This window comes from Cheilinus undulatus, linkage group 12 (assembly GCF_018320785.1).
Source record: "Cheilinus undulatus linkage group 12, ASM1832078v1, whole genome shotgun sequence".
Taxonomy (NCBI): Eukaryota; Metazoa; Chordata; class Actinopteri; order Labriformes; family Labridae; genus Cheilinus; species Cheilinus undulatus.
The window spans coordinates 46,144,648-46,160,371 of record NC_054876.1 but is presented as its reverse complement, the minus strand read 5'-3'; the positions used below and the strand labels follow the sequence as shown (position 1 = coordinate 46,160,371).

At 40.5% G+C, this 15,724-nt stretch overlaps 1 protein-coding gene across 1 annotated transcript in view; it reads left to right on the top strand.

Moving 5' to 3' along the window:
• Positions 1–15,724, top strand: part of LOC121518347 (polypeptide N-acetylgalactosaminyltransferase 10-like) — a 165,705-nt gene that overhangs the window by 107,340 nt on the left and 42,641 nt on the right. Inside the window, exons 5-6 of the mRNA XM_041800596.1 lie at positions 12,456–12,641; positions 14,223–14,406. Coding sequence (XP_041656530.1) covers positions 12,456–12,641; positions 14,223–14,406 — 370 coding nt within the window. The remainder of the gene's footprint in view (positions 1–12,455; positions 12,642–14,222; positions 14,407–15,724) is intronic.

Sequence of the window (15,724 nt, the reverse complement as noted above, 5' to 3'; positions counted from 1 at the left end):
TGGCAGCAACAGCTGCAAGCAGAAAAACGTCTGAAAAACGGTTAATAACAACGGCGAAGATCGCTGCAGCACTATGATGTCAAAACATGGCAACCTCCTGGTGAGTTTGTGAGCTCAAATTTACTCAAACTGCAGATATCTGGGATATTTAGTGAGTTTTTTTAGTTCAATATACATTTGACAGATGCAAAAATCTATCCAGCAAGATAAACTTGTCTGATCATGCATGGTTCCTTTTAAGTTCTAATTTTGAGATGCAGAATTGAAAATTTTACATGAAAACAAAAATGTATTTTATTTTCCCACCTTCTTGGCCTTTTTAACTAATTATTTCTCCCTTTGTTTTTTCATATTTGGATGACGTGACAAGGATATTTCAAACCAACAAGGTAAAATTTACATTTTTATACAGGAGGGAAACTGCAGACCTCATACTGATGGGCCAGTTATAATAGAAATATGATATGATCTTGTGGGCTGGGTTTAGCTGGACCATGGGCCGGATTTTGCCCCCGGGTCTTAAGTTTTACACCCCCACTTTAGGGTCCCTGAAGGTGTGACGGTGACCTTTGTAAAGTATAGAGTTTCTGACTGACCACTTTCTTCCATGGTACAAAAAGAAGAACAGTTACTCCCATAGCGAAATGATCTTCATGCATGACAATGCACCATCTCATGCTGCAAAGTGTGCTTTGAGTTTGTTCAGATCTCCAGATATGAGCACACCCTAAACAAAAATGCATCTGAAAACATCCCACAAATGTTAAATTGACCGAGTGCATGAACTACCGTGGTCCAGTAAATAATCAGCTGATTTTGTCACAGATGCAACCATTACAGGTCAACTGTTAACGTTCTTCTTTGCGTCGTTTATTGGCGTGTGCCCCTCAGTTTATAAGACACATGTTTACATTGACCTGAGACTAGCAGCCTTATAATTTGATATGATTCAGGCTGATTTGATTTGGGTCTCTGTTCCTGGAAACAGAGCAGACCCGTGATGACCTTCACTCTGGATCCAGCTTTGTTATTCTGAACTTTAATGGCACAGATACAGAGGATAATGTTTGTCAGTCCTGCCTTTAAAATCTCATATACTATTATGATAAATACATACAAATTGACTTCAGCACAATGTCAGACCTTCAAATTGAGAAACATCAGCCTTGACAGAGCTGTAGCATGTGTGCGTCAGCATCAAAACACCACTTTCATCACTAAACACTTTGATGGCTATGTGCACATCTGTATTACATCTCTTATCACTTCCCCAGAAGCTTTTTAAGCTCTGTGTATTTTATGGAGGAAGAGAAGGGGGGAGTATGCCTTTAAAAATCCCCCCTCTCCTCCCTGCAGACTGGCTTATATCATCACAGACTTTCCCTTTTTTTTAATGACTGTTGCAAAAAAGCAGCTTCAAATGTTTCCCAGCACTGGCAGCCGGCAAAGAAGGGATGATGTGTGATGGAGTTCACAGGAGCCGCTGAATATTCTGCAGGAATAAATTAGCAGCTTGGCTCTTTGGTGCTGTGCCAAGACTTCTGGGAAGTAATCCAGCACCTTGGAAAGACAAAGATTTGGATGCCGTATTGGATCCAATGTAATTTGAGGTTAATTGAATTGAGAATCCCCCCCCCCCCCCAAAAAAAAAAAAAATCTGTAGCATGGAATGATTAACTAGTTGGACTAGTCTGATTAACAGGAAATGTACCATTCAGTTGGTCACAGTTCCCACCCTAAACTGGAAAACTGATCCAAACAAGGCAAAACAGTGATCATAGTTATAATTGGTAGCCTGCTGCTGCACTTTGTGAAACTGCTAACCCACCTTCACCCCTGATGTTAGTGGTGTGGGGACATTTTGCCCACCTACAGAGGTTTACAGATCTTCCAGGTAGAATATAAGCAACACAAAACAACTTTAATTATTCATACTGCCTTGCATCCATGGCTGATGGAGGGGACAGCAGTGTTTAAAAAAAAAAACATAGACATTATAGTTTCCAAAATTCAAAGTGTTTGACATCTAACCAAATATACTGCTCTGAACAATATTTGTTGGTGTTTGTAGCCTAGCAAAACAAGATTTACATTTAACATTTATCTGCTTGCAAAATCCAAAAAAAGCTAATTGCAATATTTCAAACTGAATTGCAAGCACTGACTCGGTTCACACACCTGCAACCCTTACCAGCAACTTTCTAAAATAGCCTCATAGTGTCAGGAATCTTTGGTCTGAGCTGGACTTTACAGAGCTTTCTCAATAAGTTTTTGTAATACCACTTCCTTTCCAGCTATTCTAAGGGGCCGTCCACATGAGGATGAGTTTAGGCATTGGAGTGAACCAGTATCAATTTGGTCGACTAAAACTATGACTAAAACTATTCGTCGACAGCCTTTTTTCCATGACAAGAACTAGACTAAGACTAACAAAAATAGATCTGTGATGATTAAAACTGACAAAAACGAAGTTTAGTTTTCATCAAGATGACTAAAACTAGACTAAAATGTAATGTAGTTTTTGTCTGACTTTCAAAATCTGTTATTTCTCCACTGTGGGTAAATCTGTCAAAAAACAACACAGCTGTAGCTATTCTGCCTCTCAGCTGTAGAAAGCAGGGACCCAGGGTTAGCAGGGCTCAGAGAACACACTACCGTGATTTAGTACCAGATTTAGGCAAGAAAATAAATTATTGGACTAAAAGTAAAGACTAAAATGTGAGGACTTTTTATGGACTAAAACTAGACTAAAACTAAAAGGATAGAAATGACTAAAATGTGACTAAAACTAAAATGCATTTCATCTAAAGACTTAAACTAAGACTAAAATCAAAAATAGCATCCAAAATTAACACTGGAGTGAACAAATCTTCCATAGCCCCCTTATCCTGCTTATGCAAGCACGGCTAATGACAACAACAAGGCAGATTACATGATTTTATTCGTTTCTCTTCTTCTACCGCCTTGAGCGACGAATGGTCATGGAGAACAGCACGCCACATGTTCTTAGATCCATTGTGGCACACAACCAGAAGGGCAGTCTGGAGAAAGCAACCAGTCAGAAACTCATGTGGAGTTATCAACCGTGGCAAGAGCTGGTAGGCCCCGAAGATGTGACAACAACCTCAGCAGAGTATATAGAGTTTCAAACTGACCACTTCCTTCCATGGTACAAAAAGAAGAACCATGCCTTCTGTAGCAAAATTATCCTCATCCATGACAATACACCATCTCATGCTGCAAATAATACATCTGTGTCATTGGCTGCTATGGCCATAAAAGGAGAGAAACTCATGGTGTGGCCCCCATCCTCCCCTGACCTCAACCCTGTTGAGAACCTTTGGAGCATCCTCAAGCTAAAGATCTATGAGGGTGGGAGGCAGATCACATCAAAACAGCAGCTCTGGGAGGATATTCTGACATCCTGCAAAGAATTTCAAGCAGAAACTCTCCAAAAACTCACAAGTTCAATGGATGCAAGAATAGTGAAGGTGATATCAAAGAAGGGCTCCTATGTTAACATGGAACTTGGCCTGTTAAGATGTTTTTGATTGAAATAGCTTTGATTTCAGTAAATATGACCTCCTAATGCTGCAAATTCAACAAATGACCATTTTCAGTTCTTTACCACCTATAAAATTTTTAAACTCTGTTGTGCTTAATTATGTGGAACAGTGCATTTTGAGTTTCTTATTTTGAAAAATAGTTATCATTGGGGGGTGTGTTCAATAAAATTTAAATTATTATTTAACAGTGTATGACTTGAAACATATTCTGACTGTCATTTGCATTGAAAATGTAGGAAAATCAGAGAAAAATATCATCTGCGTGGTAATTTGGAACGTGGTGTAAATGGACTAGACCCACCCAATGACCTCCTGAGCCCTTACGTAACCAACGAACCCCTCAGATCTTCAGATTTTTGGCCTCAAGGCAGTATCTCACTCCTTATTCCTTAGAGCAGATATATGTTAAATAAGCCCTCTGCATATTTGAACTGAGGATTATATAATGTTATGTCCTTTACAGATTGAATAAGAGAGAATGTTTAAATTCGTAACATTTTAAATGATGCTACTGATGGTCTATACTTTAAAATTATGAGAACAAATGCATGTTTCCTTTATGGATATTTGCTTTCCACATCTTGTTTTTCATTAAGTTTTAGTGTTGGTGATTGAATTCCAATTAGCGCCTCAGATTGAGGATGCTGGGCCTTCCAGCATCAGAAACAGATGGAGGGCAGCAAATGTTCGTCTGTTTGCTAAAATGGGGGTCCAAGGAAATGACCCAGGCATCGATGCTGCCTTAGCCCCCATCATGTCCCGGACTTAACAATCTAATAATGACTAATGTGTTTGCAGACATCAGCCTGCTCTCGTTAGGGTGATTTATTGCCTCGACAATTTTCGGTAAACCAGAGGAACCCTATTCCAATTTATTCAGGTCAAATTAACCATTCATAATTAGACGGCGTAACCTTTCCTGCTCCCACTTTCCGTCACTGGATGTGCCGCACATGCAATGCAAATGTTCACTGTTTAATCCGGCTGGCTGTCATTAGCAAGGTTGTGTAAGAATCGTCTCACGCAGGGTAAAAGCTTAGCAAGAATCAATCTCCTAATGGTTAATAGCTAATGGGCTGATTAATGGCTGCACTATGAAGGTGACGGCTCGCCCTTTCCTGGAAATGTGGCACGGACCCTATGGAGCCCCTCAGCCTGCTTCAGTGTCAGAGCCATGTAGCACACAATCTGTCTGTGATGAGGCTGTTTAATAAGGAAAAACTCATGTCAGACTGTCATTGGTGAATGACTCTTTTCCAGACTTAATGATGTAGAAAAAGTGACATCATTATGGAGGAAAGGTGCCAGATTTAGACTAATGGTCATCAGCCCTCACGCTGCATGTTCACGATGTAGTTAAGGAGAACTTTAGCCAAACAAAATGGAAATGAGCTTCAGTTTAGCAGGATGCAGAACAAATAAAGATAAGCATAGCATTAAAAATGTAATATGGAAGCATCCAATGCTATGCATACTCATGCATAAGGGTGCAGTTTTTACGCCAGTTCCTGGTGTCATCATCGTGTTTCCTACAGTTGCAAGAAAAAGTATGTGAACCCTTTGGGATTTCTTGGATTTCTGCATAAATTGGTCAGAAAATGTGTTCTGATATTCATCTAAGTCACAACAATAGTCAAACACAGTCTGACATTTTCATGTTTTTATTGAACAAACCTTGGAAACATTCAGAGTGCAGGGTGGAAAAAGTATGTGAACCCCTAGGCTAATGACTTCTCCAAGAGCTAATTGGAGCCAGGAGTAAGCCAACCTGGAGTCCAAGCAATGTGATGAGGTCGGATGTGTTGGCTGAAGCTGCCCTGCCCTATTAAAAAACACACCAATTTGGAGTTTGCTGTTCTCAAGAAGCATTGCCTGATGTGAACCATGCCTGGCACAAAAGAGCTCTCAGAAGACCTACGATCAAGAATTGTTGACTTGCATGAAGCTGCAAAGGCTTACAAAAGTATCTCTAAAAGCCTTGATGTTCATGTGTCTCAACGGTAAGACAGACTGCCTACAAATGGAGAAAGTTCAGCACTGTTGCTACTCCCCCTAGGCGTGGTCGTCCTGTAAATGATGATAATGACTGCGAGAGCACAGTGCAGAATGCTCAATGAGGTGAAGAAGAATCCTAGAGTGTCAGCTAAAGACTTACAGAAATCTCTGGCACATGCTAACATTTGTGTTGACAAATCTACAATAAGTAAAACATTAAACAAGGACACCAACATCAAAACCTCATCCCAACTGTGAAATATGGTGGAGGGGCCATCATGGTTTGGGGCTGCTTTCCTGCCTCAAGGTCTGGACGGATTGCTGTCATGACGGAAAAATGAATTCCCAGTTTTATCGAGACATTTTACAGGAAAACTTAAGACCATCTGTCCGCCAACTGAAGCTCAACAGAGGATGGGTGATGCAACAGGACAACGACCCAGAGCATAGAAGTAAATCAACAACAGAATGGCTTCAACAGAAAAAAAAATGCCTTCTGGAGTGGCCCAGTCAGAGTCCTGACCTCAACCCGATTGAGACACTTTGGCATGACCTCAAGAAAGCGATTCACACCAGACATCCCAAGAATATTGCTGCACTGAAACAGTTTTGTAAAGAGGAATGGTCCAAAATTCCCCTTGACCATTGTGCAGGTCTGATCTGCAACTGCAGGAAACATTTGGTTGAGGTTATTGCTGCCAAAGGAGGGTCAACCAGTTATTACATCCAAAGGTTCACATACTTTTTCCATCCCGCACTGTGAATTTTTACATGGTTTGTTCAATAAAAACATGAAAATGTATCATTTTTTGTGCAGTATTAGTTTAAGCAGGTTGTGTTTGTCTATTGTTGTGACTTAGATGAAGATCAGAACACATTTTCTGACCAATTTATGCAGAAATCCAAGAAATCCCAAAGGGTTTGCATACTTTTTCTTGCAACTGTATTTCTTCTGTGTGCAGTAAACCAAGGCAGATGAAACAAGCATATTATGTTGAAGTTTTGGCTGATAAATATTGAGCAGAAGTCTATCATGCTGCAATGAAGAAAAGAGGGGAGATGTCAGAGGTTATGTAGAGCACAGCAGCTGTATCAGCTGAGGCATAATGCAGGAATTGTTTGCAATTGTTCTGCCACTAATTCCCTATTCACATGGGATACATATTACCTAGGGATCTCATAATGTCATGGGACGTCTGTGTTTTTAATCCTGTGCAAATGTCTGTGGATCCATAACAATCCAAAATTAATAGAGCACAGAATATTATCCACAGCATACAGATACAGGTGACTTACATGACCTCAATGCATAATGAAAGAGTTATGGGGAAAATGTTCAGTTGTTTATTAGTCATGGACAGCTGGCTACAGATCACACAAAGGCAAATAACACTAGCACATGCTGACTACTGGAAACTCTGGTTACTCTTCATAAGGTGTCACCTGCACAACATTGCATTTTATTACATGGGCACAAATGAAAAACTCACTGTGCATTTTCAGCGCTGCAGCCATGCAGATATGCGTATGTGCTCCTTAAGAATTGTCTGTAAATTTCAGTACATCACAGCCTTCACTTATCTCGTGTCAGTGGAAAATTTACAAATCATCAGCAGTCCACAGGTGTTGCTAGTTCTAGTGTGAAAAGTACTTACAGACCCTGTAAAGTGAAATCCAACATTTGTGTCTTAACACTCTAGATATGTTGGAATATGGTAAACATGTGAAAACACCGAGATCTACATGTGACTGAATTGTGGATTTAGACTGTTAGACAGTTGTTCACCTCTTTCCTGGTTGGGCTTAATTTGGGTGGGGCCAATATGTGGGCTCATGATGTCATCAGTCCACAGTGGGGAATGACCCCGCCCCTCTAACGTTACAATATAAAATCACAGAGCAGTTCATCTCAGTACAGCTAGAAAACAGACTTAGTCTCTTCTTCTTAGGTAAACAAAAGGTCAAGAGGCATGAGTGCTTTCCTCACTTCAGATTGTAACATTTGAGAGGATCGTATTTCTCCTGAGTGGGCGTGGCTTCAGCTCATTCAACAGACATGCCCACACCATCCTGAAGCAGATTTTACTGTCTCATTTTTTATGATTTGAAGCTTAATTTTCTAAACTTAGAGATGTTTTATACGACTAAAATTTGGACTGGGGTGAATAACACAGTGGCTTATCATACAACAAACCAAAATACAGTTCTGTTTTCACTTTACAGGGTTTTTAAGAGAGGGACAGGGATGAGGAAAAAGCTTATGTGGAAAGCTCATGGTGTAGCTATTTGCTTTTGTATTAAAGAAATGTGCCACTGTTCTTGTTAAACTGCTGCCTTTCTTTGGGCGCAGATGGTGTTTTAAGGCGCACCCCATATACATGGGCGACTGGGGTACCAGTCTGGCCTGTGGCACCATTTCCCACATGTGTCTCCCCCACTCTCTCATCCCTATTTCAGATTCCTATCCACTGTCCTCCTCTATCAATCAAGGCAAAAAAAAAAACTTTAAATATATCTTTAAAAAAAAATGGCGCCTTTCTACTGCTAATTTCCTTCAGCGGTTTCGCTATTGTTTTTGTTAACCCTTCTCTTGGTGTGGCTCTGTGCCACTGTGGCTACATCCGAGCTAATCGCTCACCAGCAGCCATGAAAGGCTCTCAGTGTGGTTCTTTGTTCTTTAATTCAGTTCTGATAAATGTGCCGCTACAGCCAAGCTAGTTGCTACTCACTAGCGGCAGCCATTGCTATCGGCTTTCACTACAACTAAACCCTGCCTCCAGCTTTCACCTCGTTCTCATCAAATTATGCTGATTGGCCCCAAACTGGTGTACAAACAGTGTGGCTTTTCAAGATGGATTTGCCTGATGACAGATTGTCTGATATCAGCACAAATCCCAAATCATGCATCCCTAGTACTCGCCAACAGGACTGACCCAATACTGGGTTGAGAGGAAAGGTTTATAATTTTTTTATGTAAGTTTAAATGCATTTTATTAACAACAGAGCAGTGGTGTTTTCACTCTGTAAGTTTATAAATCAATATTTGTTTGAAAGAAATACTGGTCATAGTTTTAAAACATGGAAGTTTTTTCTTGCAGCCATTCACAGATAAGGCGCCACCTTTACACTGTCAATATAAACCTGCAGAGAGAGAGGGATTTTTTAGTATTTCCTGTTTTCACACAGCTTGACCCAAAGATCAGATATTTTTGTGTAAATACGAGAACCAGATTTGGAGATACGAGATCCAGGCCAGTGGGATACCCTATCCTCCATCCTCTCTCCTGCTGAAGCTACGAGTGGATACTCCCACACATGAGCGTGCATATGTGCATCCACAGGCACACAATTCGTGTTACAGCAGGTAGGATGTTGTAAATAAGATTGGAGGAAGCATATTTTAACTCACATATTAATACTAAAACAGTGAACAAGGGTCAAGAGTGTGTAAGATAGCATCAAGGTAGAGGTTTTTATTTGAAAAATGAAAATAAAAAAGAAAGATTCACCAGGTCTGTGCCAATATTTCTGTCATTACTGTGTCTTCATGTATGAACTATTCCAAGTGTCTTTTTTAGTTTTAAAGGCAGTGGTTCTCAACCTTTTCATCCCACGACCCCCAAAATAAAGGTGCCAGAGACTGGGGACCCCCACTGTACCTGAAGGTGGTTGAATACAGCCACGCACATTCAAGAATAGTCATGTGGAGACATGGCCACCATGGAGGCCCATGGAGATCAGCAAAATCAGGCCCATTGTGAAGTTAAGCTTTGAAAACCATATTTTATATTTGACCTAAATAATAACCACTCTTATCAAAGAAACAATTATCTTTATTCAGTTGTGTAGTAAATAGCCTTCTTAAAATGAAAATGACTTAATAAAAACACGTTTAAATGGGTAAAAAATTGCATAAGTTGGTTAATAATGGCAAAAAAATTATGAAATTGGATTTTTAAAGAACATTAATGGGTTACAAGTGGCAAAAATTAGGTAAAAGTGGCAAAAAAATATCCAAAAATGGATTCAATTGGCAAAAAACGGGCACAAATGGGGCAAATGGGGACTGGGATGAAAAATTGATATAAACTGGCAAAAGTAGGATTACGGTGGTTAAAATGGGCAAAAGGGGTGCAAGAAGTGGTTAATAGTGGCAATAATGAGGCAACGATAGGCAGAAAGTGGCAAGAATTGTTTTAGAATTGACACAACAGGAAGAAACAAGTGGTGGAAAGGATATAAAATTGGCAAAATTGGAGTTAAAAAGTGATGAAAAATGGTTTAAATTTGGTAAAATTGGTGTAAAGTGGCAAAAGTGTAATTTAAAAATTATTCTTGATTTTTTTAAGGCATCTGGAGACCCCCTCTCAGTGCTTTGCGACCCCCAATGGGGTCCCGACCCCAAGGTTGAGAGCCACTGCTTAAAGGGACCTCAGAAGCACATCTATTACTTTTGCAAGTGCCTAATCTTTTGTGTTAAAAGCAGTGATTTTAGTATGAAACTCAGCACATCTCTGAGGGATTGATTTGAGTCAGACCACTTCAGTCAGGCTGCATCCCAAATAGAGGGCTCTTTTGGATTAAACAGCAGGGGTCCGTGTGACTCTTTCACAGGCAGATTTTCTCACTCTCCTGTTGATTACAGCTCTTGTGTAATTCAGATCGCTCTACTTGAATAATGACTGGTCTTTGACTGAACACTCTGACTTGTCCGGGGGCATAATGGTGACTTTGGATACTGCCTGACACGAGGTGATGGGTTGTCATTTACTCAGACTCATTAAAAAGTTAACTAAAGAGGAGGGAGAGGACTGAAGGATGGAAGGTGGGTAGGGAGACAGATCTGAGGACCTGCTGACTTCAGGTTTGTTGAAGTCGGTGTGTCCTGTCTTCAATGTCCCAGCTGTCCGTTGGGATCAGGATTTCTTCCCCATGAGGCAGCTGCTGCCAAACAGCATCAAAACAGAGGCATGAGCTGAATGAAGAGATGGCACAAAGAAGGGACAGAGAAAAAATAAAGCATGAGGGAAACAAGAGAGTGAAAAGATAAAGACATGTTGTCTGCCATTGTAGTAGCTGCAGTTTATCCTGTTTGAATGGAGCGTTGCTTTTCCTCCATCCTGTCCTCTCATATTCAGAGTCCAATTAGAGCGTGTGTTGTAAAGGGTCTCCTAAGTGACAGTGGGCCATTTAAGAGTTGCTTCAATGAGGAACATTAAACACATTTTGCACTGAAAAAGTTTTTTTTTCAGATTCAGAAAGCTCTTCTCACCTTCATCTTGATTCAAAGTAAATTATAGTGCCTCAGTTTTGAAACAGAGTTAGAGGGAGTGATGGCAAAATCTTCCCAAGACATGTGATGACCTAACCTGACACACCAGATAGACTGTTTCATATCTCTTCTGCGTGGATGTTTCACAATTATCTGGGAATGCTCCCATAGAAAGCATTTGGGAAGGGAAGGACTTTTCAAAAATTATTTTAAGGTGATTGGAGGAAAAGTCCGAATGTCCAAAAAGAAGCAACTGCAGCAAAAACCATCTTGATAACACTGATTCCTAATGTAGTATCCCAACAGCATTTAAGCAGCGTAGCACAGAGCAGAGCAATGTCCAGACAGGAACATTTTGGTTTTTCTTTCACTTTCTTCATTTAGCAGAGCTTGTTTGCTTGCTTTACAAAGTAGAGATAGATTAATAATATCTATATCCATGTCTGTTTGATCATCAGTGCTTTACTGACTCAATAACCCTCAAGCAAAGAATGTCAACATTCAAGGAATAAGAAACAAAGTAATCAGAGAACCAACACCAAAGAAAGCAAATATCATCCCCTATACCGGATAATTTCTCCTGCAGGGTTTAAAGAGCCTCTCCTCTCTCAGTATTGATTAACTGAGTGAAAAGGCTCATACAACTTCAATAGTCAGAGATGATCTGTTCAGTGGTACTTCTCAGTGAGTGTATATGGTGAGAGAAGAAGGAAAATGAATGAAACATGGCCTTGAATCTGGCTTCACTTTTTTTATTGACCTGTCAGAAGTGACTTGATGCCGGAGCAGGAAGATTTACAAGCTCCATTTAGGTCAAGATTGATTTCTGTCAGAGGCTGCTCTCAGGGCAGACTGAAGAAAAATGTGTATGTTTAGCCTTCTCTTTGATTGATTAATGCTTTCTTTCTGGTCTGGCTTTGCCTCTCCTTTTTTGTATCTTCATGTTTTTTCACCATAACTCCGGGGCCATCCATTTTTCTCAAGTCTGACACTTGAAATTACTGCTGTTTTACTCCAACAACTCCAATTTATGAAATAATTTTGAAGAAACATTTAAATATCTCTTCATTTCTTGAACCTTTTTTTCCCAAAATTAAACGTCCTCCATGATTCATCTCATGATTATCTTGGAATTTTGTCAAACATGTGAAAACATTTTTTATTTATTTATTTATTTGTTATTTTTTCTTTTGCAACTTCGCCAAAAGTCTTGCAAGTGCACATGCTATTTCTGGGGCAGATTTACTGCTTTTGTCAATCTTCACAGCTGTATTGTCTCTCTTTAGGGAGACGTTATGACTTATGTCCGCAACAAACTTGTAAAAAACTCTGTGAGTGCAGAAAGTTACCAAAGAGATCTAGTTTTCAGCAGAAAAGGAGGGGACTGTGATTGGATGTATCAGTCTGAAGGGGGACATTTCCATGCAGAGCATGTGGACAGGCAGATGTCTTGGTTGCTTTTGAAGGCTAATGTTTTTGTTTCAATTTAGACTTTTTGTAAGAAAATAAAAGCAACATTTGCCTGACATGTGCATGCACAAGCAGAGATTTGAACCTTAAGTGCAGTTTTGTTGCTGCAGTTCTGATTCTAACCACTGCTGTCTCCATATCCATCTCTGCAGAGCACCTGAAGGCGGCGCTGGAGGAGTACATGAAGCGGCTGCCCAAGGTTCGTATCCTGAGGACTAAGAAGAGGGAGGGTCTGATCAGGACTCGCCTGCTGGGAGCTTCAGCTGCTAAAGGAGAAGTCATCACCTACCTGGACTCGCACTGTGAGGCCAACGTCAACTGGCTGCCTCCACTGCTGGGTGAGACACCAACAAAATCAGTATTTAACTGTCATGTCCTTAAAAATTACCATCCCGTTTGAGATGAAAAATGCTGAGTTGGTTTGCCATTTAGCAGACAATAGAGGGTATGCATGTGATATCACAGGAGGAGGAGTCGCTGCATTTTCAACAAGTTAGTGGTAGGAAGCAGATACAGTCACGGACGAAACTATTAGCACCCCTGGAGTTTTCCCATAAAATACACTATTTCTCCCAGAAATTGTTGCAATTACAAATGTTTTTGGTATACACATGTTTATTTCCTTTATGTGCATTGGAACAACACAAAAAATCAGAAGAAAAAAGCCAGAATTGACATAATTTTACACAAAACTCAATAATGGGCTAGACAAAATTATTGGCACCCTTTTAAAACTGTGGGTAAATCATTTTATTTCAAGCATGTGATGCTCATTTAAACTCACCTGTGGCAGTAACAGGTGCTGGCAATCTAAAAATCACACCTTATGCCAGTTAGAATGTCTAAAAGTTGACTCACCCTTTGTGTTGTGTGCCTGTGTGTGTCACACCAAGCATGGAGAAGAGAAAGAAGAGCCCAGAATTGTCTGAGGACTTAAGAAGCAAAATTGTAAAAAATGCAAAATATTACTGTGCGTAATATAATCAAGAAGTTTATAACCCATGGAACTGTGGCTAATCTCCCTGGACATGGACAGAAGAAAAAAAATGGACAAAAGAATGCAACACAGGATGGTTGGAATGGTGGATAAACATCCTCAGTCAACTTCCACACAAATTCAGGCTGTCCTGCAGACTCAGGGTGCATGACGCATGAGGTTTGCAGGAAGTGCTACATGAAAATAAAATGCTGTGGAAATATGACAAACACGAGGGCAAGACTAATGCTAAATCTGCGAAACAGTTGAAAAAAATGGTACAGATCGCGATGTATAGCGATATATTATATCGCAATACTCACTGTATTGCAAAATGTAAATAAAATAAAATAGCAATAATATCGAATCATAACCCAAGTATCGTGGTAATATCGTATCATGGGGCCACTAGTGATTCCCACTCCTATAACGTAATGGTGTGTATTTAGGTCATAATTGAAATATTATACCTTGACCTGTCCATTTTTCCTGACCTCCATGAGCCCCTCAAAGAGGCCTGGCCTCAGAAAGCTCTCTACCTTTCCTCAGGCTTATGGGCAGTCTTTCTCAGAGTAGCTGATCTGACCTATGATCTCTTAACTGGTACTGGGATTGAAAATAAATTGTAAACAGTTTATTTTTCAGCCCCGTTGTTAGTGCTGTAAATCCTGATATGTTTCTCTTGAGGAAAGAACAACCCACTGCCAAAGTTGCATTGTGCTAAAAGCAGGTAAAGGGGCACTCTGTGGACATGGGACAGACATCATTCTCTGTGTTGAAAAGTACAAGTAGATCAGCTGTGAGAAGACATTTCAAAGTGTTGCTTTGAAAGGAATAAAACTGTTGCTTTGAACAGCTCCCTGGTGCCAGTCATCTGCACATTTCCTTAGTGTTCCTCCACGTCTGACTGTCAGTAACCCGATCTTGTCTCTCCGTCTCCCAGACCGAATCGCCCAGAACAGAAAAACCATCGTATGCCCGATGATCGATGTCATCGACCACGACAACTTTGGCTATGAAACACAAGCAGGGGACGCCATGAGAGGAGCGTTTGACTGGGAAATGTACTACAAACGGATCCCCATCCCACCGGAGCTGCAGAAGGATGACCCCAGTGAACCCTTTGAGTGAGTGTAGATATTTTTGGTACTTTTGACATTTTCTAGACAGTTTTCATCCTCAGCATGTTGTTGTGCCATGAGGGCATACATCTGTGAGACAAGTGGGCTCACTGTGAGTCAAAACCCTTCAGATTTCTATGTCGCGCTATTTTGAGTGAGCTACAAAGGACCTTGTACGCCACAGAAAGTCAATGGTAGGAGAGCAGCTTGGCAGAAGATGTCTGTTTCTCTTGGAAAATGGAAAATGCAGTTTTTCAGACATTCTCTCTGCAGGCGGGTTAATGTAATAGTATTTTGGGTATAAAGACTGCAAATTGTGTGCAAGAATACAGTGATATCTTGCTGAAAAATGCATGAAAAGATAGTCTTAATCATTCCACGATGTCAGAGTTGTCATAAGACTGCAAAGCCTCCCTGCTGATCTAGAGATATAATCTGACATGCAGCTAATTTTCCTCCAGTGCAAACAGGTCTGATGTTTTTGACTACAGCATCCTTCATGCAGAGCAGGCAGGTAACCTTTAAGTAATGGCAGCCTGAATAAATAAACTAAACCAGGAGAAACACTTTGCAGGGCCAAATAACTCTGCATGTGATGCCAGACACTCCATTTGTAAAGCCAGAGGGATTAGCCCCGCAGCATTTTTCTGTGTGTGGGTGCCAGAGCCTATTTGGGTGTCCTGGGGAAATACAGTAGGTATCATCAGGCAGGGTGGCTGTGGTGCAGAGAGATAAGAGGCTAAAGAAGAAAAAATGAGCTGCAGTACAATCACAATCAATCCTCATTTCGAGAATTAGTCTGCTCTTCTTGCCCAACGAAATGACCTTCATCAGTGCAAATCCAATTTGAGTCGCAAAGATTTTCATTTTCATTCTGATTGACATTGCTGCATTGGAGAATGAGGCACCGTGTGATGGCAAAATCCATCTTGGAGGTGTGTGTATGTGTGCGGGAGTATGATTTGATCCCTGTTCTCATGCCTCTGTCACTGTCCCTTTTGTCAATACAGTCACCTCTCTCTCCTCTGTGTCTCCCTCTCATCCCTCCTTCAGGCGTCAGTGTTTGATTCGGCCATGAGCTCAGGCTCACGCTCTGTCTTTTCTCAAGGTCAACACACTGAAATGAAGAATATCAACTTGAGCATTTCTAATTAAATCTAAATTGTGGGTTGGAATATTCATGGATCATTGAGTTAAATCAGTTCTTTTCTCCAGTGGACTGACACCTAAAACAGCAGAGTAGAAAAGACTAGCAGGGATTCTTTGAAGCTGAACAAAAGGATTTATACTCATGGAGAGCAAATGTACATCTTCTGCAGAGTGA